The following is a 26,129-nucleotide window of genomic DNA, read 5'->3' as shown; positions in this document are numbered from 1 at the left end:
TGGACCGGTACATATTATCTATTCCAGATCAACACGACACGTTATGGAGATTGTTGTATTGATTGGTAATTATGGTAAATGTATTTAGCCGACATGTTGTATCGCATCAAGACTCATTTGTAATTGATTTAATTGTAATATCTTTAGTGAGCCAACCTATTCATTTGGTCTTAGGTTTTGTATATATGATTGTAAGATCTTATTGAATATCATCATGTCATGAGTGAGTGTGGATATTGAAGAGTGAAAATAAGCAGATCCTTGTGCGAATCACCCAAACATTATTTGAAGGTTTAAGGAAGGTTATGAAGGTATTTTGACACTCATGTTCAGAGCTTAACCGATACTGAATCCAGCATTGGAGATGCTATTTTGAGCAGTACATTGTCATTGGATTTAACCATCCAATTGTGTAGTCAATGTGACTCCTAATTTGTGATTGAGCAATGAGCTCTAGGCAATTGGCCTTTCTGCATGTGCATACCCCATTTGTATACACATACTATCTGCAGTAGTGTCATCTGATTGTGGGTAAGGTTTCCCACCATGGTTTTTCCCTTACCAGGTTTCCACATCAAAATCTCTGTGTTATGTGTTGTGGATGTTGTTTCTCTTTATGTTTCATGCATTAAGTTAAACCGATACTGCTATATTTGTTAATCTATTTTACCGACACTTAAGTTTGGTTCACCGGCATCAAGGTTAAATTGGAATAACTTGAATTTGGATTACAATTTATATATAACTGGTTCACAACTGATCCACCCCCCCTCTCAATTGTCCTTCCTGAGACCTAACACAATCATGGTCTAAGCTTTGCAACTTCCTCCATTTGGTGGAATTGGTTGATTTAGTAAGGGGAAAAACCCTTAAGCATCATTAAGAGATTTAAATGTAAGTACCTTCTTAAAAAGGAAATTCAAATATTTTAGGACGTGGGATCCAATCACCTTCAACTAGAAGTCTTGACAACAACTTAGATCTCAATTTAACCTAGCATCCTAAGCCAAGTAGCCTCTTCTCCTAATCCAACAATTGGTTCCTCCTAAGCTCTCTTGTCTCTCGTATTTCCCTTTCCATTCTAACTTTTTAAAAGATTAGAGATGACCCAATAAATGCAAAATCCACTTCTTTCTTCTTAAAACTATCTATCAGCAAGTCATCCCTGCTATCTTGAACTCACCTCACCTAAAAGCTAAATGGAGCTACAAATTTAGTTGGTCAAAATGTCCAAAAATCTTAGTCTTCAAAATTAAAAATCTAAAGGAGATGCCCAATCTCATCTTTCATCATGGAAAATCCTTCATGTCGATTTGCCAACCAAAACCATGTCAAATTCCTTCATCCTTCACCATCTTGTCCTTATTGTGCTAAAAATAAATCTATAATACATACCTTTTATTTTTTCTCTCATGTCCACAACATTTGGTGTTCCCTTTTCTCCTCTCTTCCTACTCTCTTTCAAGATTTTGGACATGGAGAATTGCACTACTTGGTATCTCTCCTATACACAATATCCTCACACAATCTAGCAAACAAGTCATCTTCAAACTTATTTGGAAGTTTCATTGTTTTGTTGTCTTTACTAACACCTTTTTCCGCTTCAAATTGAAGTGAAAATGATCTACTGGAATCTTTCCCTTCAAATTTCAAGTATATTAGCAAACCTTCAATATATATTGCATACCAATAATGAACTTAAAGATATTATTTATCAACTTGAAGAATAAATCTAGGTGGTTGAAGGAAATATTGTTTCTTAGATTTTATAGTATCATGACAAGTTTAATGAGAGTTTTTAACATGGACTATCTAGAGCTAACCTATAAGAAAGTTGATGACCATAGGGTTGATTTAATGTTAAATGTTATAGGGGTGCCTATCATGATTGTTGGGTACTTGATATTGATGATTGGTGGTTGTTGTGATATCATTTTGTTGATTATTTATGTTGGAGTGATGAAGTTGTTGTTGTTGATGATTACCTTGTTGGAAGTTACTACTATTTTTGTTACTGTTGCAGACCAAAGGTACAAAACTATATGAATATCTTATAACTTTCCATTTTTTTAGCAACTAAAGTCTAATATAATGGGTTTACACTTTACTTTTCTCCTTTGTTATGGTTGATTTAATTCATGGCAACACCATCTTATCTTTGTTGTTTGTGCTAGTTTTGTAATTTTTGTAGTTTTCAAGTGCAACATGTATTTTTTTATTGAACTATGTAATATTTTTTCTTATTCTAGTAAAAACAATAGTTATCAAAGGTCGAAATATATATTTCGATCTCCTTGGTTTTCATAAGGAATAAAATATTCCCTTTACAATTAAAGTTGACTTTCATTAAACTTCTATTACTAGAGAAAATGAAACTAAAATTATTTAGACAAATCAAAGACTAAAAAGAATAAATTATGCCTAGTCTATGTACACTTTACAAAGTGTAACTAATGATTTGACTATAAATTGTTTATCACTATATAACACTCAATGATAATATAATATACCTAATAAATTTATTATCTAGCTTAATATATATCATAATGATAAACTCAAATATTCATGAAATCACATTAGGTTTTTTTAAATGTTATTTCTTGAAAAATTATTTCATGCATAGATATAAACAAGGGTTGTGACGTCTTTCCCATCTTGATTTTTGCATTATCCCGATGAATCAAACAATGTTTTACATGAAATTAATATAATCTAAATTTACCATTACACCAGTGCAAGACTAGCAAGATTCATGCTTGAGTTCATGATACCTTTGATGTCATTTCTTCCAAGATTTGATGTGTACTAGTGATGCAGGAGCATCCCCGGTCAATGAGCAATCTTGCATCAACCAAAAATATTTCCTTTCAATTTTGTTCTTGTCTAGTTCTTTATGCAATTTTTTGTGTTCTTACCGGTTGGTACTGGTAGTTGCTTGTTTTTTGTGGTAGATTTTATTTTCGGTTTCTAGGATAGTTCATGTGCTTAATTCCATATTTTCAGTTCATTTGGGTTCTTTTCCAGTCAATTATCACTTCCGATTGAGTATTTCTAGGTTCTGGGACAATTCTTGTTCTTACCGGTTGGTTTTCCTTCATTACCAGCATGATTCTTGGCATGTGGATCTATTTTTAGTCTTGTCTGATGTTCTTTGGCATGTGGTTGACCTTCCTACTGAAGCACACCTCTTGGTTGTTATTTTCCAAAAAGATTTATTTAATTCTTAGGGTCGACCTAGTTACGTTTCATTTTCTTGCATTGGTAAATGCAATCTTATGAGGTCGACCTGGATATGTTTCGGTGGGTATAAATATGTTATTATGTAATCATTTGTAGGGGCAGAGGAAGTAGAATTGATAATAAGGATTGAGATTCGCATTTTGTGATCCATTTGATTCTTAGAGTCCCGGTTGGATTTATCTGGCTTGAACCCTGCATGTAACTAGTTAACTACCGGATGTTCTGAGATGATTATATGATGATAACTGGTTGGTTGCCAGAAATTATAAGGCATTAATATGATATATTTATGTTATCTTATTGCTTTCATTGTGTTACTCTTGCTGCATAAGCCGATCAATTCTCTTTTGAGGGTTTTACCAGTTATGCCTGCATTAAGTGGTATCAGAGTTGGTTATGAACATGCTAGTGGAAGAGTTGTTTGTGAACATTGAGGCATTCCTTTGGGTGGACAAATCATCGATTGGAGGCAGGTTGTGCATGTGTTTAATAGATCGTTGAGGGGAGGCAATTGAAACCGGTAGTCAAATCACCGAGTTGAGGTAGTTCACCAAAGTGGAAGAGGAGATGCCGCCTAGAAGGACAAACCCCCGAAGGGTAGAGCAGATGATGGAAGACTTCAAGAATGAAGTGAGGAACAAAATCTGAAATGCTTTAATTGGTTTGCAGAGGAACCCTAAATCTAAGGATAAGTATGAAGAAGTCGGTGAAGAGCTTGAAGAGGTTGAAGGACTAGAAGATGAAAGAGAGGAAATATTCCTGAGAGTAGTGGCGCAAGCAAGTAAAGTTCATAAATTTGAAGTTTCCAACTTTTTTGGAACACTAAACCCAGAAGATCTAATTGATTGGATCAGAGAGTTGGAGGACTACTTTGAGTTTGAGGATGTCAAGGACCCATAGAGTCTAGTTGGCACAAACCAAGTTGAAAGGGTATGCTGCCTTATGGTGGAAAGAATTACAAAAAGATAGAGCGGAACATGGTGAATTGAAGATCACCCGGTGGAGACAAATGGTTGCAAGATTGAAGACCAGTTCATACCGAGAGACTATGACTTGGAATTGTTCAAGAAATTGTAGAACCTGAAACAGAGAAATATGACTGTGAAGGAATATACTAAGGAATTCTACAAGCTAGTGATTAGATCTGGACATAGAGAGATGGACAGAGAAAAGGTGGTGAGGTACATAAATGGACTTGAATTTAACATTCAGGATGAGATGAGTATGTTGAGGGTTTCCACAATTGAGGAAGCTTACTAGTATGCTTTGAAGGCTGAGGAGAAGATGAGAAGAAAACAACTAAATAGAGGGAAGGATAAATTCAAAGGACAAATGAGAAAGAGAAGCAGAATGTTGAGGAAGAATCAAAACCTAAGTGGAGTAAAGAACCGAAGCATAAGACTTAGAGGAAAGGTGGTAGCAGTACCATTAGAGAATTTCTTGGCAACTGTTTCAAGTGTGGAGAAACCAGACATAGGTTTTATGAATGTAAGCAGGGAATGGCAAGAAGTTGTGTGGAAAATGAGGAGCCAGAAGGTGAAGGTACCGGATCTGACTGTGCACTAGAGTAAGGATAATCTCTTACGTCCTAAAGGAAAGGATACCAGATCTACTCAGAGGAAGATTCTTTTCTAGACTATGTGTAAATCAAGTGGTAAGTGTTGCAAGGTTATTGTAGATAGTGGAAGTACTGACAATTTCGTATCTAAGGAGATGGTTGTGAAGCTTGGATTGAAGATGCTTGAGTATCCTTATCCTTATGAGGTAAGTTGGTTACAAGATGATCAAAAGATAGAAGTAAAGGAGCAATGTTTGGTGAATTTTAATATCGGGCCTTTCAAGGATGAGGTTTTGTGTGATATTGCATCTATGAGTGATTGTCATGTATTGTTGAGAAAACCTTGGTAGATTGATAGAGGAGCTATTTATGACTATAGAAAAAACCTAATCACCATTGAGAAAGATGAGCATAAGTTCACATTGATTTCTTTGAAGGAGAAAGAGAAGGAGGTGAAGAATCTGAGTCTTAAGAAAAGTTGCAGTACTAAGAAAATGGTGGTAGAGGTTATACCGGAAGGTTTACAACAAGATCTGATAGAACTGATTGCAGAGGTTATACCGAAGGGTGACGTGAGTTTGTAGAAGGATATGATAGATGAGCCTGATGAACAGATGGAACTAGATGATAGAAAGCTTGTGGAAACAAACCGGATGAAGTCTTGTGGCAAAAGAAAATCAAAGTTGTAGAAGAAGGAAGGTAGTAAATAGTGACAATGTGCAGATCTGAAGCAAAGGAAGAGAATCAAAGAGAGTCAGGGGTTAGAGAAGTCGGTTGAGGCATCGAAGGAGCTAAAGAAGAGGTTGGCAGATAAAGAAGATGTTTCGATCAGAAATGAGTATGGGGTCTTTCTTCTTAATCCTTTTAGATGTTCATGAGTTGCCTCTCATGGAACATATTTTTTCTACCCGGGGTGTCTGATGTAGGAGCATCCCCAATCAATGAGAAATCTTGCATCAACCAAAAATATTTCCTTTCAGTTTTTGTTCTTGTCTAGTTCTTTATGTACTTTTCTATGTTCTTACTGGTTGGTACCGGTAGTTGCTTTCTTTTTCATGGTAGATCTTATTTTTGGTTTCCAGGCTGGTTCATGTGCTTAATTCCATATTTTTAGTTCATTTGGATTCTTTTCCTATTAGTTATCGCTTTCGGTTGACTGTTTCTGGGTTTCAAGAGAATTCTTGTGCTTACCGGTTAGTTTTCCTTCATTACCGGCATGATTCTTGGCATGTGGATCTATTTTGGGTCTAGCCCGATGTTCTTTCGCGTGTGGACGACCTTCCTATTGAACCACACCTCTTGGTTGTTATTTTTTGGAAAGATTTATTTAATTCTTAGGGCCGACCTAGTTACACATTTCATTTTCCTGCATTGATAAATGTAATCTTATGAGGTCAACCCGGATATGTTCCAATGGGTATAAATATGTTATTATGTAATCATTTGTAGGGGCAGAGGAAGTAGAATTGAGAATAAGGAATGAGATTCATGTTTTGTGATTCGGTTGATTCTTAGAGTCTCGGTTGGATTTATCTTGCTTGAAGCCTGCATGTAACTAGTTAACTACCGGATGTTCTGAGATGATTATATGATGATAACTGGTTGGTTGTCGGAAGTTCTAAGGCATTAATATGATATGTTTTTATTATCTTGTTATGTTTTCTTGTTGCTTTCATTGTGTTACTCTTGCTGCATAAGCCAGTCAATTCTCTTTTGAGGGTTTCACCGGTTATGGCTGCATTAACTAGTTTTAGGGTAAAATATTGACTTGTCTATAAATATATTTCTTGAAATGATCCCTCTCCCTACCCTCATCAAAGAATTTTTTTTTTTTTTTCTTTAGAAGACCTCCTTCTTTCCCAACTTCTCTATGGAATATATACCTATTTTATCTTATACTTAACTCTTTTATTTCTAATTTTAACCTCACTAATAAGTTGTAATTGAAAATACTTAATTTTTCAATAAATAACAAAAACATTTCCTCTTTTCAACCAGTACATCATTATTTAGCTTGTACAAAATTAAAATAGAAATTATTTTCTCACTATTAATATTTTTCATTTCTATTCTTTTCAACTAAAAGGGTCAGTGCAAGAAGCTAATTCCACTTTTTGGCCAAAAAGTGGAAGTGTTTTCCCTGATTTTTCAGGTTTTGTCTCATTTGAGCTTAAATTTTGAAACACTTGGAGATTGAATCTTGGAAAAAGTCAGTAATATAAAAGATAGCCGTCTGAGTCTACTTTCCAAATATGTAATTTATTTTAATACCCACATAATAAAAAATAACTTTTTGAATGGAGTTCTAAAAACTATGTTTTAAAAATGCTTGTTTCAGGACCATACCATGCATGGTACGACCCACACTTTTTGACACAATTAAAATTATTTTCTCAAACCGTTTTGGTAAATGGTTTGTAACACATTGAATATTGATGAGCATATTTTTTTTAAATAAATTTTTCAATGACCGTAATAATCTTTTTAAAAATTTGACATGTACGGCCCACATAATTTGACGTAAACTTTAACATTTTTTGATTTTTTTTTTTAAATAGAAAATAATTTTGTGTCGATTGATGACATAATTTTTTTTTTTAAATTCATTAAAATAAAAAAGTTATTAAATTAACAAAATTAGTTAATATTTCAAGTTTATTGACCCAATTTAATATAAATTAAATGAAAAATAGTTTAAATAATAAATTTTTAAATAAATTTAAATATTTAGAATCTAGACAGTATAATCTAAAATGGGTTTTAATTTCGTATAAAAATCCTCTAATTAGAGGCACGTAAACTATTTCAAAAGTTCATATTTGTGCTTTTGTTCATGGAGATTTGTATTTGCAGGTCCATGTCTCAAGTGTGGCCATCCCAGGCCTATCCCAGACCTAATCCTGAGGCAAGTGGTGGGTTGTGGAATCAACTTCCACAGAACTGACCCCTGTTTTGAAAACGGGGGCCTGTTTCTGAAACGGGGGCCCATTCCTTTTTTTAACCGTTGGTTTTCAGAATGGGCCCCCATTTTTAAAATGGGGGCCCATTCCTAAAATTACCATTACTATCAAAAAAAGGATGAATTGCATCAATTTACTAGATTATCATTGGAATCCGTACTGAAAAACATTTTTTACAGCATTTGGCACTACTTTTTTATCTTTTTTACACAAATTTCAAAAGAACTCGGTAAAAAGAAATATTATTTTTTGAAGAGGATTTTGTAAAGATGGGTTCAAAGAAACGTCAAAAGAAACAAAGGAAGACAATGACAACAGATGAAATTCAATCACAAAGAGAGAAGGAGGCAAAACTCCAAAGAGATCGAAGATCACAATAATGACAATTGAAGAACACTGAAGCATCTAGTTTAGTGCCTATTGTAGATGAGACCATTGAAGAGATCATGATGGAAGCAAGAAATGTAGAGCCAAAAACGGTTATGACTATTGATGTAAATGTTCATGTGGATGCGAATCTTGGTACGTTTTTAAATCCCCAAGACTATGATGTCAATCAAATTGCTGATTTAAATGAAGCTGGATATAAATTTAATACACCAATACAAAAAGCACAACCTAAGTTGGCCTAGTGATGGAAAACTTGTGCTCTTGAAAGAGAGGTCACAAGTTCAAATCCCATAGGGGGTAGGGTATGTACATCTTATCGGCTTTGGCCTATTACCGATCAAAAAAAAAAAAAACACCAATACGAAAAGAAATAAAAATTGAAAATATTACACCACCCTCTCTAAAAGAAAATGAATGTAATTTGTTTACTATTGATAGCAATGTGCTAGATAATCTTAATGGGTTAGTTTCTTGGAGACAAATCAGAACACATGCAAACAGATTATATAAACAATTTTTCTATAATAAAAAGTTAGGATTCCAATGTCAATTAATGCTACAATTAATAAAAATGTTAAAAATGCATAAAGTCATAAAAAAATAGGTATTTATGCAAAACAAAAAAGAAAAGATGAATCATATAAGCAAGTTGTATCTACTATTTCCAGTACCATTGATTCTATCCAGAAAGCAAGTCAATCTAAAGATAAGAATGTGGCACGTAGAGTTATAATAACTGCTATAGTTGACAAAACAATTGTTAGTAAAAGAATGTTAAGTGATATAAGTGGCTATTTAAACGTACATCGTAGAACCTTGTCAAGAGCGGCCAAAAGAAGAGACACAATTGAAATTAATCCACTAAACCATTGTTGGATTTTTAGTGGTACACTTCAAAGGTTGGACATGAAATTAAATGATGAAACTAAACAATTAATTGCAAAATTTTGGCATGATAACACTAGAGTTTCATCAAATGCTAGAGACGTTTTAAAGTTAATGGTGGGATCAAAAATTCGTGATCCTCATCCAAAACATCTTCTTGACATGACTCAAACTGAATTCTTTAAAAATTTTAGTGATGAATCTATGTTAATGAATTTACGAATTAGTCAAAGATCATTTAAAAAATGCAAACCCTGGTATGTTAAAATCAATAAACAAAGAATATCTTGTTGTTGTAAAACTCATGTTCAGTTTCGTTACTATTATGATGTTTTTCGATATATACATTGTATGTTGCATGGTAATGATCTTGTGCAGGATTGTGGTGTTTATGTTCCACCTGAAACTATACAATATTTTATTGCAGGTTTATTTTGTAAACCATCTAATGAGCAATTATTTCTTTCCAGTTCAAGCATTTATGGCCTTTGCAATTTATGTGGGAACTATTCTTTGATAGGTGAATGTTTGATGTTAGGAGATTTAAAAATATAGAATACCCTCTAAAGGATGGAAAGATGGGGAAACGTTTAGAATTGATTACAAAATAAAATAATGTGAATGCATTTATCAGTGAGTTTAAAATTCATATTGTTCCAAAATATGTGAAACATTCCCAAAATGCCCGATGGCTTGATGGACAGTTTCGCATATGCAAGAACACATTTCCAGTTGGAACAATAGTATCAGTTGTGGATTTTGCAGAAAATTATACTCTAAAACCAAAAGAGGAAACTCAATCACAATACTACAACTCAGTGCAAGTGGCCATATTTGTGCACATTATATATAGACATGACCATGACAGTACAGAAGATAAGAGAAGATTTTTGAGGGAGTATCATTTCTATGTTAGTGATAATTGATTACACTCGTCAGAGTTTGTTCAGCATTGCTTTGAGGTATTTCATGATAATCTTAAGGAAAGAGAAATTGACATGAAACAACATATGATATGGTCAAATAACTACACTGGACAATTAAAAAATGCAAGAATGTTTTATTGGCTATGCAGAGTTCACAAGAAAACCAATGTCCAACATTTATGGAGTTTTTTTGAAGCCGGACATGGTAAGGGGGAACATGATGGAGCTGGTGCCTATGTAAAAAGAGCTCTTCATGCTAGAGAACAATTGAAATTCAAGGATGCAATGAAATTCAGAGATGCTTGTATAGTTGTAGGTTGGTGCAATTTAAAGTTGTCAAAAGGATCAACTGAGAACTTTGCAATTCGACGTTTCTTCTAGTTGGTAGAGGAAGATAGTATTCCTATTTGACATGATTGTAATACCATCATTGGATCAGCTAAATGGCATTCGTTTAAGAGTTCTAATTAAAACACATGGACTATATTTACAAGGGACCTTTCTTGCTTTTGTCAATGTTGTGTTTCTAGAGATTGGGAATTTTGAGAAAATAAAGAATGGGTTGAAGAATGGAAACAAAGATCATTGACACCCATAGATGCAAATGATCTACATGAAAGAACTGATGAAGAGATGGATCAAATGTTTGCATCAAATGACTATGATCACATTTCAGATCTTATACAACAAGGTAAAATTGTTTTTGAAATTTGTTTTGATTTATTAAATAGAACATATATGAAATCTTACAGTGTATATTTTTGTTTTTATATCTCATTAAATATTAAAATAAAATAGTTTTCTACATAGGACATGTCTATGTTGTTGTTGCACCAGAGGACAATGAAGAGGGGACAGAGTATTGGTTCGCTCTATGTGTAGAGCCAAAACATAAGCTAACGCCTCCTCAAGTAGATGATGATGATTATGACTATCCAACATGATATGTGGTTGTTGTTGGCACCTCGCTATGCAAATATCTAATAAGAAAGAATGGATTGCCCATGTTTGAAGATTATGAATTAGAGAAGAAGATTATACATTACTCGAATTTGGTAGTGGCAACTAATATAAAATTGGATAGATATCGTGGCAGACCTGCTAATAAACAATTATGGACTCTCTCTATGGAAGAGCACGAGACAATTATAGATGCTTTGCAAAAGAGAGAGGAGGCAGATGGTATAATAGAATGAATATATACAAGTTATAATTTGAACCCTTAGTCCACCTCCTTTTTAAAAGTCGTGATGTATATTTTATATAGCATTTTAAATCATGCATCCTAATTATTAAATATAATCTAGTAATTTTCTTTCAGGTCTACCACAAGTAGAAGGCATCAATGAAAACCAAGTTATTTGTGCATAATTTATGTTTCATTTTGAATAATTACAAGTAAGTTAAATTTTTGTACCCTTAAGGAAACTCCCTTTGAAGAGTCATGTTGTATGCTTTATGTTGTATTTTAAATTGAATGCATCCTCATTATAAAAACTAATCATATGTATTTTTTTTTTCCAGGTCTCTCAGAGTAGACTTGGCCTCAATGACTATTGTTGTTTGTGCATACTTTATGTTGTATTTTGAGAGATACATCATTATTATTATAATTTAAATAGACTATTTTTTATTTTATTTGAAGTCTTCCACATGTGCATGGCATCAATGAATACTATTATTTGTGCATTTACAAATATGTTTAAGGTTAAATTTTTAAAATTTACTTGAGTAAAGTAATATTCTTGCACTTGAATGTTGAATTATGATTGTGTATTTTACATGATATGTTTTGTTTGCAGGTCCCTTAGGAGATGAAGTCAAAGATTTTAGATAGGTCTGCTGATTATACTTTGTGTAATATACATAAATGAGAGACTATTGGTCAAATTTATGAATGAGATAATTATGTTTTATTCAAGTTCTATTCAATATATTATATATTCTATGGGGTAAATTTAATTTCATACATAGCACACTGGTTCTACTTGTTGGACCCCACCATACCACCTACTTTGTTCCTTACACTTTTCTCTTATCATCATTGTTATTGAAATGGTAATTATATATATAAACCTATGTTTTGATACTTTTCTCTTATCATAATTATTATTGTAATGGTAATTATATATTTGATTATATATTTTGCGTATCTATGATGATTAATACTTTTTAATTTAGTTTAAAATATTTTGTAATTATAAGATATGTTTTGATACTTTGGTCTTATCATCATTGTTAGTTCATGATGTGCACCTATATTTTATCTAATCACAAGTTATTTAATTAAAATTCCATAAATAAAATTTCAAGTCCACATAATCCATATATATCTGGATGGTAACATGATGAACTACACATAATATCTAATGTGCATATATTTATGTAGTCCAAAAAATATATATTATCTAATCTTATTATGCATCTATCCATATATATAAAGTATGTGCATGTCCAAGATAATATATGCAATGTTAAAAAATAATTACACGTGTGAACAAATGTGTAAAGTCCATAAAAAAGTACATATCATATAAAATAGTACATGTACACCATATTAGAGCCAAATAAATAGTAAAATCTAAGTGCTATCATCAATAACATCTAGTGGTCTCTTCTCCCCAGGACGTGGACCAGATCGACCCATCTCATGTTGTACAAGGAAAAAATAATATTAAAAAACTTGATTAACTATTAAAAGATAATCATTTATTAAATACAGTTGGAATTCATAAATTAAGTTACAAACTTACCGTATGCGTATGCACATCAACTCTAGTAACTTGTTCTGCATGTACTATATGTTCAGGAGTTGTTCCATTATGTATACAAGATAAGAAACATGATATAATGAACATGAGCGCATACATGTGTTTATTTCTTTATTAAATAAAAATGAGCATTTATAATTTGATTAAACAATCATATAATAAATATCGTACATAAGGTTTCTCATCTTCTCTAGCAGTATCCTGTGCACCTTGACGTGTATGTACATTGAAATCAATGCCAAATGTAGTGCTAACTAAGTCCTGTACAAGGTCAAATTCAAAGTGTCCAATTAAATGTCCAATTAAGAGTTAAAATAAGGTCAAATTAACTATTACATATTAAGACCTCAATGGATGTTGATGGGCATTGCGGTGGGGGATTTTTACCTAACAATTCATCTATGCCAAGCACATCCATCATAACAAAGAGCTCCTGCAAATATAAAGATATACATCAATTATATACAACTCTATGTCAAAGAAGAATCTATTTTAGTTTTTCAAAAATATTTATAAATAGTAACATTTCTATGTTATTGAATGAGATACACATAAAATATAATATAATATTAAACTAAAAAAAATATACATGTACATACTATTAAATATTTAAATATATTTAATTTGCACACAAAACTTAATAAAAACTTTTATCGAAACTTCATAAATCTATTATATATTCAATTTAATGCATTCATTTCTTGTAAAATGCATCAACTATTAAAATCAATATAAAATATTTCATACATGAACTTGTAAAAAAAGTAAAATAAGATCAACATATATAACGTAATTTATATAATAAATAATTAGTCACAATTTTGGTAAACATGTTGAATTAGTACTTTGTGTTGGAATAGTACTAATATATTAGATGGTAACCTCTCTAAGTGGTCATTTGCTAAGTAAACATGTTGAATTAGTACTTCAATTTTGGAGATGAATTAGATGATGAAGCTGGCAATTCGATAAAATCATGTCATGGCATGGCTTAATAGGTCCTATTATGGACCTATTATACCATGATGGCATAATAGGTGGACTATTATGCAATGTCATGGAATAATAGGACTTATTATGTTGTCATGGCATAATAGGTCCTATTATGCCATGACATGGCATAATAGGTCCATAATTGGTCCTATCATACCATGACATGGCATAATAGGACCATAATAGGACCTTTATGCCATGACATGGCATAAATGGTCCTATTGTGCCATTTCGTGGCATAATAGGACCTATTATGGCATGTCATGGCATTATAGGTCCTATTATGCCATGACATGATATAATAGGACCAACTATGGACCTATTATGCAATGTCATGGCATAATAGGACATATTATGCCATCATGGCATAATGTGTCCTATTATGCCATCACATGACATAATAGGACCTAGTATGCCATAATCATCCCTTAACCTAGCTACTTGTTCCTTATCATCCTTTTCATTTCAATAACCCACCTTCTAAAAATTGTCATCCTTGCTTCTTTTTTGAGTTGTCAAACTTCTCTTCATCTAACACTTATTCAAGTTATGCTTAATTCTCTAGCTCTATTGATTCTTTCATTATTTTTTAAAGTCAAACTTTCATCCATCCTACCACCTTATTTCTCTTTCCTTGATTCCTTCTAAATATTTTCTCTTGATAACTTGCTAAATATTTCCCATCAAATATTGAGAATTAGAATTTCCTTCGAAATGGTACTAGGTATGAATCGAACCTAAACTTTGATATCTAAAATTTGAAGAGTAATGTTAATTACTTAAGGTTATACATTTGGATTTCCCTCTTCTAAAATGAATTTTTAGTTACCCCAATGTCTAGTAGCTCAAATTGTGGTTTTAATTATGGATTTTGTCTAATCCATGAAATTTAAAACATCTCGCCTATTTTTTTGACTTCCCATAACCCACTAGAATAGCCCAAAAGGCCACATGGTCACCTAAAACTGATCCAAGGCACTAGAAAGGTACCAATAACTACTAGTGGTAACATTTGTATTGCCTAATGAGGATTAAGAACAATTTTGGTACATATGTGATTTAAATAGTTGGAATGGTGGCTTGCTAGAAGTGGTTAAATTTTTTCGTTTATTGGTTGAAAAGCCCAATACCTACAAAAATGATTCCTACAAACATTTAACCCAAGTCTCACAAATTCAATATTGAAAGATTCAAAGTCCATTTGAAATTTACTATAGTGGATCAAATCTTACTACAAGTAAAGTCTCTTGATGTCTCAGTAGTTTTCATGATGGATTTCATGAATTCATTGACTATCTTGCATGTAGATGGTGATATGATTGGTGAGAAAACTAACATATCTTAATGGAAAGATCTTGATAGTTCTAGTATGGTTTTTGATGTCAGGATTACATTTTTGAGACAACATGGTGCAACATGTAACATTTTTTATAATGGCATAATAGGTCCTATTATGCCATGACATGGCATAATAGGTCCATAATCGGTCCTATCATACCATGACATGGCATAATAGGACCATAATAGGACCTTTATTCCATGACATGGCATAAACGGTCCTATTGTGCCATTTCATGGCATAATATGACCTATTATGCCATGATGTCATAATTGGTCCTATTATGCCATGTCATGGTATGACATGACCAACTATGGACCTATTATGCAATGTCATGGCATAATAGGACATATTATACCATCATGATATAATGTGTCCTATTATGCCATGGCATGCATAATAGTTGGTCCTATCATACCATGACATGCATAATAGTTGGTCCTATCATACCATGACATGGCATAATAGGAACATAATTTGCCATCATGGCATAATGTATCCTATTATGCCATGCCATCACATAATAGGACCTACTATATTCCTATTATGCCATGACATGCCTTAATATGACATGCCTTAATATGACATGATGACATAATATATCCTATTGTGCCATGACATGCCATAATAGGTCCATAATTGGTCCTATTATGTCATGTCATGGAATAATAGGAAAATAGTTATCAAATCTATAATAATTTGACTATGTCAATGGCTAATTATTAATGAATATTCATGTTGTGAAGGTCTCATTAAGAAATTAGAGATATTATACAAGAGGAGATAATTAAATCCCTCTAATATTGGTGTATAAACTATGAAGCCTTTGATTTACCAAATGGAATATCTAAGTAGGGTCATCATGAATGAGGACCCTTGAGGTTTACATTTAGAGCTATGGATGACCTTGGCCTTGGTATCCCACCACTTCCATGTGTAAGAATATATGTGTTAATGTTGAGTTCACACCATTAGGGTGAATGAAGTTACAATGTTAGGACTTTTAACATAGAGGAAGAGCACTTGGTCAAGCAAGTTGATAATCATTATAAAGTGAAAGAAAAAAAGGAAAAAAAAACTATTGAGATTGAGACAAAAACTTTATGATAACTCATACAGTAGTGTCTCCTTCATAATCTTTAATAGACATGATTACACATACGTTAGTTAACATTATCTATGCCCAATAGCATATAGTTCATTTTCTTTATTCGACACATTTGAGAGGTCATAGTTTGAATTTATTATGCCATATCATGGTATAATAGGACATATTATGTCATGATGACACGATATGTCCTATTATGTCATGACATGCCATAATAGGTCCATAATTGGTCCTATTATGTCATGGCATGATAGGTCCTATTATGCCAGGACCTATTATGCCATGACACATGCCATGATATTTCATTTTGGTTTTCATTTTGATACATCCATTTAGTTTCGGTTTGGTTTCGATTTGGTTTTGGTTTTGATTTCCATTTAGTTTCGATTTTGTTTCGATTTGGTTTTGGTTTTGACTTCCATATATTTTAGGTTTTGTTTTGATTTGGTTTTGGTTTTGATGTTTGTGAGATATCTTGTATCTTGAAAATTTGATATTTTGTTTTGTTAACTATCTAGATTTGGTTTTGATTTGCAAATTTGTTGATTTTGGTTTAGGGTTAATTGTTGAAGAATATTTCAGATCAAAATTAAGAATTTACAAATGTAAAAACAAATTTACTTATAGGCTACTTTAAAAAAAAATTTAAATAATACTAAAAAAAAAGGAAAAATATACAAGAAAATTAAAAAATGTGAAAATGGATGATCGAATGTGTACCTGGGATAGTGGTGGAGGATTTAAATGGAGTCCACAACACAGGGGCCCATTTTTGATCTCCTTTTCTCACTTAAGTTGTAGGTGAAAATGACAAAATGCACCCGAAAAAATGGGTAAAATTGGATTTAGAAACAGGGGCCCATTGTTTAAAAATAGCCCCCCATTTCGTTCTCAAGCGGGCCCCTGTTTGAGAACAAAATGGGGGCCTTTTTAGTTTTGCCTTGAGCCCCCGTTACTTTTTGCCTCGGGGGCCCGAAGCAAAAATAGACTATCATTTCTAAGAGCGCGTTTTCCAACATGTGAACTTCTGCCAATTTGTGACCCATTACCTTGCACTTACCCAAAATGTAGTCTAAACTTTATCTTTCAATTTAGATATGCTCACTCAATTATCTAAATAACTAAAATGATCATATAATAATTCCTAAGTGATTGTGTTTGTATTCCATCATAGTCATTTGTTTCCAAGATGCCATGTTTCCTCTCTTTAATGGTGTTCTCTTTATTGTGATAGTTTTCACTTATCAATCACACTCATGGAAACAACACTAAAACATTATTCCATGTTAGTAAACATAAAATCAAGGTTAAAATCAAAATCAAATATTCATCATAATATTTTTCATTGTTCATAATAAGGTTCAAATTTAACTATTTTAGATCAACACATCCAAAATTTAAATATTAAATGTAAGATATTCAAGCTTACCAAAATTGAAATATAACTTAAGATGATAAATGAGCAAATTTTGTCTTCAACATTTTCCCATGTAGAGATTGAAATTCACATCACTCAATCTTTATCAAGATAACACTAATGCACTATTATAAGCACACTTTACTCAACATCAACACAAAGGGCATTCAAACCAGCTCACATCCAAATGGTTCTCATTTAAGAAATGCATCACAACTTTCAACATGTACCACTTAGTGTTAGTTATAAAACATTCACATCAACATATAGGCAACTAAAAGAAAAAGATCCACATGCATAAAAAACATTTCATATTTTTTTAGAATTAATTCATGACATCCTCTAACATTTCATAATAAGCAAGATATTTAATTTAATCATGATACTAATTGTTGGTAGGAAAGATGAACGATCAATAACAATCCAAAAGATCTTACCATATCTTACTACATCAAGACTGTGGAGCATGAGATTAGAAAGATAACATTTAGGATAGAGCTACTCGATATGGGCCACATTCCATCCCTTAAATATAAGCTTGCATATTGAAACATGTTGAACCAATGCATCTCATGGAGCACCCACTTATTGATGCAAGTAATATCTTGAAAGGTAGAAAGGTTTTGTGTAATAACTTGTGAAAACAAATAAGATGCTTATGGACTTTGGAATGAATGTTAAAGGAAAAAAGCTTATGGGACTCCATGATGAATGATATAGCAATAAAAAAAATAGATGTGGAAATGATAAAATAGGGCAAAACCCTAGATGAAAGAAAATTTTAAGTATTGAGGATATAAATAAATTTCAAATCTCAAAATTAAACAAATGTAAGAATGTGTTGTCCTATTATTGTGACTGATGGTGGGAAACAAAGTAAGGAATAATTCCTTTAAATGAATTCTCTAGACATACAGCTTAAGGCCTTTTAATAATTAGAGACATTTTAAAAGATAAACATACATACACCATAATTAATTTCAAAAGAGTCTCTTATAAATGTAAATATGTGTAAAATGATGTACAACAAGCATTAAAAAGTGTTACTCTATACACTTTATTTTTGTATTGTAGAAAATTTGAAACTAAAATTATACCCTAATATAATTAAATCAAATCTAACTCTCTTAAATAACATTAATGAATAAAATTTCCTCATAATAATTTAATAAAAAATAAATTTTATTTTAATTTAAATATATACTATGATATAAAATAATAAAAACACTAATATGTAATATGTATACAATCTACTTGTGCAAATGTTTTTTTGTTTTATAAAATACACTACCCTCTCACGTTTTAATATGATACTAGGTAGCCAAACTTTATCTTTCTATTTTATCACAACTCGCCCGCCATATGTGCCACTTGCTGACTACGAATAAATAACGTGTTATAAGAAAGAATGGAAGTTTAGAAATAATAAAATCCGTACAGGTTCGTATTATATGGTAGCGCCTAAGTGGCAATGACGTATATAGAGGGCGACGACGAAGCTAGGGTGATTTAGGTATTTCTATCTCATTTTAATATTTTCCTTTGTCCTTCCCAGCGAATAAGTCCAAACACATTTTATCAATAACACGAAGGTTATACACACATTATTGGAAGGTTATACACACGTTATTGATCTCGTGATTTATGGCTGTGATTTTTTCGGTTGTCAATATCACGGTGTACGTTTTGACCATTTTCGAGCCAGAATAGCTACAACCACCAATAAAAAATGTATTTAATCTTAAATTATGTTTCAAATCTGAATTCAATTATAAACAACGAAGCTCTTATCCGAGCTTTCAAATTTGAAAGTATTGTACTTAATAATAATAATAAAGTTAAAAAATGGTATGAATGAGAATATTTAATTACAGAGTTGTCTTTTATTTTTTATATTCATTATATGAATGAGAACATTTAGTTGTGGAGTTGTCTTTTATTTTTTAAAGAACATAAAATTATGTTGGATCATCTAGAAATACAATTTTAGTTGCGAAAGAGTTATTTTTTCTGAAAATAAATTTTATAAGATATTATAGCTAGGTATTCAAATTTTATATTTTTCATGTTTTAAAATAATATATTGATCTTTATAAATTTAAGTATGTATTTATAATTGAATTAAAGGTTTAAAATTATTATTTGAAGTTTCATGTATGTGCATCTTTGATTTATTGTTTGAAAACACCCAAAATAAATTAAATCTAAACATGTCCATCAAGATATACTTGAAATCTTATATTTCACCATATAATTAGTTGTTTCCCTCATATAATTTGTAAAAAATAAATATAATATATCGATTTTTTCTATATTATGTATGAACTACTAATCCTCCTTTTTTTTGGACTTAGCAAGCGCCAAGGTGGATAGGTTGAGAAGTCTATAACAATCTAAGTCATTTAGTAACATGTTGGTATTGAGAGCACAAACTTAAGTTGCACAAATAATCAACTTCTTTTAACTTAGAGCCAAGAGCTAAGTGGTATAAACTCCTTGACTTCTTCTAATCCCAACCTCATATCTTTGGGAGATCCTAAACCTTTAAAAATAATCTAATCAAGAAACATACCATCATCAATGGGTTCTTGGTATGTTGATGAACTTGAAAGGTCCTTCATGAGCCAACCAAAGATCAAGTCTTGCTAATTACAAGGCTCCAACATCATAAGAGATGAGGCCGAGATTGAGCCTTGAGCAAATTTAGCAGAATGGATACCCCTGAGTCATAAGCCCTTGGCTCTTAGCTTAGCCAAAGAGGTTCCAGTCTCAAGCTTGTGCTCTTGTATCGAATAGCTAAAACCATTATATGAATGAAAAAAATCCTAAAAACAAAAAACAAAAAAAACAAAAAAAACATCAAATTTAACGAACTAATTCAATTGATAAGTTACCATTAAACTAAAATAAAATCCTCCACAAAAAATAAAAAATAAAACCACCTTATAAATAAATAAAAAATCAAAAGAAAAACAACCATCAAATTAGCCAGCTCATAAAAAAACATCAAATTTAACCAGCAAGTTGAATTGATGAATGCACATTAAATTAAAATAATTTTTATCTAAGCTCTAACGATTTTGTGAATGTAAAAAATCCTCCCAAAAAAATCATACCATCAAATTTAGTTCGCCAGTTGGATTGATGAGTTCCCATTAAATTAAAACCTTTTTGATCTAATCCTTACATAAATAATAAAAAGCAAACACTTATTACCGTATGGAGAGGTGTCAAACCTCGACTAGAAAAGCAAGACATTCCCGATAACTCCGAAAATGGCCAAAATTTAGCGGCCTAGTTGGATTGATGAGTTCCCAAAAATTTATTTTCATGCAAAACCAGCGAATATCTCGGTAGTTGGCATTTTTAAAATTCCGACACATTTTTATAGCCGTAGGCATTTACCGATGGCATCTTAGGTGGGGCGCGTTAAGTATACAACACATGTAGTCGGAATCTTTGACGGAAAACAATGTATAATTAAAGTGGGTTCGAACTTATAGACGTTGACTTTAAATACGATGCTGATGCCGTTAAGCCTTGTTTATCTTTGTTTGCATCGTGGTCCCACGCTGACAGTGCAGCCTTGTCCTCAGGCGAAGCATCCATAATTCCAACGCCTGGGGACACCACAAACTTACACTTGGTTTCCGTCCGTTGTTCCGTGGTACTCCGTACCCATTTTCTATTATTTTATTTTCCGTACTTACGTTCCGCTTCGTTATAAATATTGCCACTGAATTCTACCACACCAATATCATACAGGGATTCGCCACGACATAAAGCTCTGTCGATTGCTCAACAAATGTGTCAGGTAACGATTCGACTGATTTCAGAAAATCTGATTGAGCTTATAATTGTTTTTTTGGGGTTTCTTACCTGGAGGATATTATACAGTCGCTTTTGCTGCAGGAACTAATGGAAACATAGTTGGAAAGGATTTTATTCGGAATTTAGACTAGTTTTGAACCCTAAAGATGACGGCTGGTAATGAGCTGTTGGAGGTCGAAGGTCTGGGGAGCCCGCCGGATGGATCTCTGGTTGAAGAGTCGCGCCAAGCCCTGTCCCGTATCAATGATGACCTAAGGCAGAAGCTCAACGCTATTGATGCTCTTTCTGCTCCTGCTACCGTCGATATTGCAAAATGGCAGGATTTAAAGGTGGGGTTTTGTTTGTGTTTTCCGGCCAAATTTTTTATACTGCTGTTGAATTATGTGTGATTTGCTTTCAATAATGTTAGAAGAACGGCTGGCTTATTGAGAGTGAGAATTTCTGTCTGTGGGCAGGAAGCCATGGAGTCTCAGACCAAAACTGAAGCAGAAAAGGAAAGCCTTTTGCATAAGACCGTGATTCAGCTTCACGACTTGCACCAATTCTACGACGGTCTCCTAGTCGCTGGAAAATCCCTAAGCGGAACACCTAAGAGCAATATAAAGCCAGATGAGGAGAAGAAATCGCCGGCACAAGAAACGGAGAAGAGAATCGGAGCGGCGGTACAGCAAGTCAAATCAAGCATGGCGTCTACCGTGCTCGATCTCAGCGGACTTATGCTCCACAGCCTGCCAGAGACTCTGCAGAAATTATCCTCCTCAGTTGTCAAGCTTGATCTCTCTAATAACAACCTCGAGGTAACAAAGATCAATTAAAATTTCATTGCAGGAATATTTACCGTGAAATTTACAGGCTTATTTACTGTCATTTAAAGTTTTCATAGCTTTCATCTGGTTCAGGAATCCTTATGTTAAAATCGAAGCGAAATTTACAAGCTTATTTACTGTTTTCTTCGCTTTAATCTGATTGAGGAATCTTTCTGTTAAAATCGTAGCGAAATTTACGGGCTTATTTACTCACACTTGTAGTTTTCTTCGCTTTATCGGACTGAGGAATCTTTCTGCTAAAATCGAAGCGAAATTTACAGGGTTATTTACTATCAACAGTTTTCTTCGCTTTTATCTGATTTTGAGGAATCTTTATTTTAAAATTTTCCCGCAGACGTTGCCTGAAGCTGTGGCGAGTCTTGTGAACCTCGCAAGTCTGGATCTTCACTCAAATCAATTGACATCGCTGCCGGATTCGATCGGACGCCTGGTGAAGCTCAAAGTTCTCAATATTTCTGGCAATATGCTAGCTGCACTGCCTGATGGAATAGAAGCCTGCTGGTAGGTTATTTAAAGAATCGCAAACGCATTTCTTTCTTTAGTGCTCCGTGTATTTCTCACTGACCTTTGACTTGTAATTTTAATGTTAGTGCCATGGAGGAGCTGATTGCGGATTTCAACCAGCTGACTCGGCTACCGGAAGGTCTAGGGTTCGAACTCGTGAACCTCCAGAGACTTTCGGTGCATTCCAACAGGCTTAATCGTCTCCCGTATTCAACCTCACACATGATGCGTCTGCGTGTGCTGGATGTTCATCTCAATCACCTCGGAAGTCTTCCTACAGATATGGAGAACCTCACAAATCTCGAAATCCTCAATCTCAGCCAAAATTTCAACTACCTTTTGTCTCTTCCGGATTCGATCGGTGGACTCAGCGCTCTGGTGGAGTTAGACATCAGCTACAATCACATAAAAATGCTGCCAAACTCCATTGCTCGTCTGGAAAACTTGCAGCGTCTTAAGGTGGAGGGAAACCCCCTGATTGAACCTCCTCCCTCAGTTGTGGAGCACAGCGTAGAAGCAGTGAAGGAATACCTGGGAGAAAAGATGAAGATGCCAAGCAGAAAGGGAAAGAAGAGCTCATGGCTGGGACATCTTATGCCGACCAAATGGGGTAGACGTGGGGCAGCGAGTGGAATGAAGAACAATTCAAGAGTGCTTTCGTTGAACGAAGAAAATGACTTATCTTCTGCACGACCAGGTCATGATCTGCTCACTCCCCTGCGCTTATTCACTCCGGGACGCACATCTTCACCTTTTCGCGCTTTTGCCACCCCTCTTCGCCCTAAGCGCAAGACGTACGCGGCAATCTAGAGGTCTTCCGGATAATTGAAATATTCCCTATCGTTAAGCATTTTTAACTTTTTCATGCACAGTTACAGATACTTATTATGTATATGTTAGTTATACTGTGTATTTGTCATTTTTTATGTATAGCTTTCACTCTGCCTAAATGAATATAAGGTGTGTGTACCGGCCGTAGGAAATACGTTTTTATACGGACTGTCAATGGCTAAAATATCTTAATTTCGAGACGTGGTTAAGAATGGAAGTCGTTGGTAAGTCTTATTTAAAGGATTATGGTTAAGAATGGAAGTAGTTGGTAAGCATCATTTAAATAATTAATTAATGGGCTTATGATTGAATTACTTCATGCAGAAATTGTAGCAGTTTTAATATTGCAAGGGCTAAAGTGAATATTTCTCTAGGTTTACTTTGAAAATTGTATATTTTGATTTTTTTATTTAATTTTTTATTTTTTATTTAATAATTAATAGAGAGAATCTAATAGATGAGTAGAAAAATGTTTTTAAATATCATATATTTAAGTTCTTTAATTAAATGTAATAAAAGAATTAACACTTGAAAGATAATATATTAATCAAAATTTAATAAAGAATTAACATATTTGTGTATATGCATGTGCAATTATACCTTTCACAAGTCAAATCAAAGAAATAATCAATGGACTTCTTTTTGGACTTTTTGGACAATTTAGGAAAGAGATAGAGGATTGGACTACATTGTTGATATCCAAAACTCCAAATAATTGCTTTAAACTCTTACCTGAAATATAAAGAAATGTATTCTTTTTTGGTTTGAGTGAAAAATCAATGTAATAAAGGCTTAAATACCTTAATTTTGAAGCATGCACATTTATTATTTTTAATTTCATGGTTACTATGATTAGGAATGTATGTAGTTGATTATCCTTATTTTAATAATTAATAAGGTTATTAGTGAAATTGTTCTTGTATAAATTGTAGGGGTTTTAATATTGCAAGGATTAAAATGAACATTTATCCAAATTTACATTCTCATTTTACACTTATTAGTGAGAATCATATACCTTAAAACTTTTTCCTTTTGATTTGTTTATTTTAATTTGATTCTTAATTTAATAATTAGGAGAAAGAATCTAATAGATGAGCACATACTAATAGTTGTTAGGTGTCACACATTTAGGCCTTCAATTAAATATATTAAAATATTTAGTAGTTGAGAAATAAAATACTAGTAAAATTTTAATTAGGAACCAACAAATTTGTACACATACACGTGCAATTCCATTCGCAAGTCATCAAATAAATAACCAATCATATGGTAATTCACAAGGTGATCGATAATACATGTATCAATGTACATGTTTGGGTTTTAACATTTTTGGTATGTTTTTGGACAACTTAGTGAAGATATGACAATTGGACTATATTGATGATATTCAATACTTCAAACAAAAGCTTAAAGCTTTTATCTCATATATAGAAACATGCTATTTTGTTTTGTGAAAATTTATTGTATTATTTATAAGCTTCAGGTGCAAGAATATCACGTCCTCTCCCCTAATGTATAAGTGACATATTTTTTACACGAAAGACATGGCATACTTATAACTTTAGACTAACATGATTTTATCAACATCTTTTTATAGGGACTAATCGTTAGTCTTAGTTTATTCATCCACCACATACGTTCAACTTCAAAATCATCAAAAGCATTTTATCCATTTAAAAATCCAGATTTAAATCTAGACAAGAATTGACCCCTTTCAAAGTGAATGTTGTACACTAACTTAAATTGTGTAACATTTATTTGAGCCCTTTGTCCCCTTATATTTAAGGACTATCCATAGTTCATTATTTTATCAAAAATCATCAAAAAGTCCACAATATGACCAACATCAGCATCATCCAATAAGAATTATTAAGGCACCAATACTATGTACATCATCTAATTGTAGGAGCATTTATCATGATTGTTACTACTTTTTATCATCGCTAAAAGTCATCAAATTAGTATATTAGGGGTTTGCCAAAAGAGAGTAGAAATAAGTGCAAATATGTTATAAACTCCAACCATCTAAATACTTAAATAGTGATAGGTCATAGAAAAAATAGAAACAACCATAAAAGATATGTAAACCATAACATAATATTATGTGGAGAAACCCTTCCAAGAAGAAACTTGACTCCTAAAATGATCGAAATCTTGAATTAATTATCTATAAGAGTTACACCAATATATCTTTCTCTTTTAATTCTAATAATAATTTGTTATTGTACCACAACTTGTAAAAATTGCCCAACCTCCTAGACCAAACTTTAACTTATAGAATAATGATAAGGTAAAACCATAGGATTGTCTTGGAAGCCATTTATAAACCCAAGGGAGGTATGTCGCCCAAATTGGTTTGATCCAAATTCCAATGTATTTGTCAGATTTTGCCAAGATCAAGAGCTCAATGAAAAGTACAATAGAGAGACAAAATATAGGATAAGAATAAACGGTATTCTCATCAATAGATAAATGATCAATTGTTTCATTTTACATACAATGTAGATGAGCCTACTTATATAGGCAAGGCTAGGGATATGTGAGCATAC

At 32.8% G+C, this 26,129-nt stretch overlaps 1 protein-coding gene across 2 annotated transcripts; it reads left to right on the top strand.

Moving 5' to 3' along the window:
• Positions 1-21,254: 21,254 nt before the first annotated feature.
• Positions 21,255-23,875, top strand: LOC131068743 (plant intracellular Ras-group-related LRR protein 1). 2 transcript variants are annotated; one of them, XM_058003993.2, is made up of 5 exons: positions 21,255-21,401; positions 21,500-21,747; positions 21,874-22,215; positions 22,580-22,746; positions 22,836-23,875. In XM_058003993.2, the coding sequence occupies exons 2-5, from the start codon at positions 21,565-21,567 to the stop codon at positions 23,557-23,559; spliced, it is 1,416 nt and encodes a 471-aa protein (XP_057859976.2). In that variant the 5' UTR covers positions 21,255-21,401; positions 21,500-21,564; the 3' UTR covers positions 23,560-23,875. The 2 variants fall into 2 exon arrangements, with proteins under 2 accessions (XP_057859976.2, XP_057859975.2); XM_058003992.2 differs by having other exon boundaries at positions 21,292-21,401; positions 21,485-21,747.
• The last annotated feature ends 2,254 nt before the right edge of the window (positions 23,876-26,129 follow it).

The sequence above is a fragment of the Cryptomeria japonica genome, chromosome 5 (genome assembly GCF_030272615.1).
Source record: "Cryptomeria japonica chromosome 5, Sugi_1.0, whole genome shotgun sequence".
Taxonomy (NCBI): domain Eukaryota; kingdom Viridiplantae; phylum Streptophyta; class Pinopsida; order Cupressales; family Cupressaceae; genus Cryptomeria; species Cryptomeria japonica.
The sequence above is the reverse complement of the archived record's forward strand: the minus strand, read 5'-3'. Positions and strand labels throughout refer to the sequence as shown.

Bases quoted from the DNA above. Each gene is read 5' to 3' on its own strand.
- LOC131068743 (XM_058003993.2), top strand. From the start codon at position 21,565: ATGACGGCTGGTAATGAGCTGTTGGAGGTCGAAGGTCTGGGGAGCCCG. The intron at 21,748-21,873 runs GTGGGGTTTTGT...GTCTGTGGGCAG, and splicing joins CAAAATGGCAGGATTTAAAG to GAAGCCATGGAGTCTCAGAC. The intron at 22,747-22,835 runs GTAGGTTATTTA...TTTTAATGTTAG, and splicing joins GATGGAATAGAAGCCTGCTG to TGCCATGGAGGAGCTGATTG.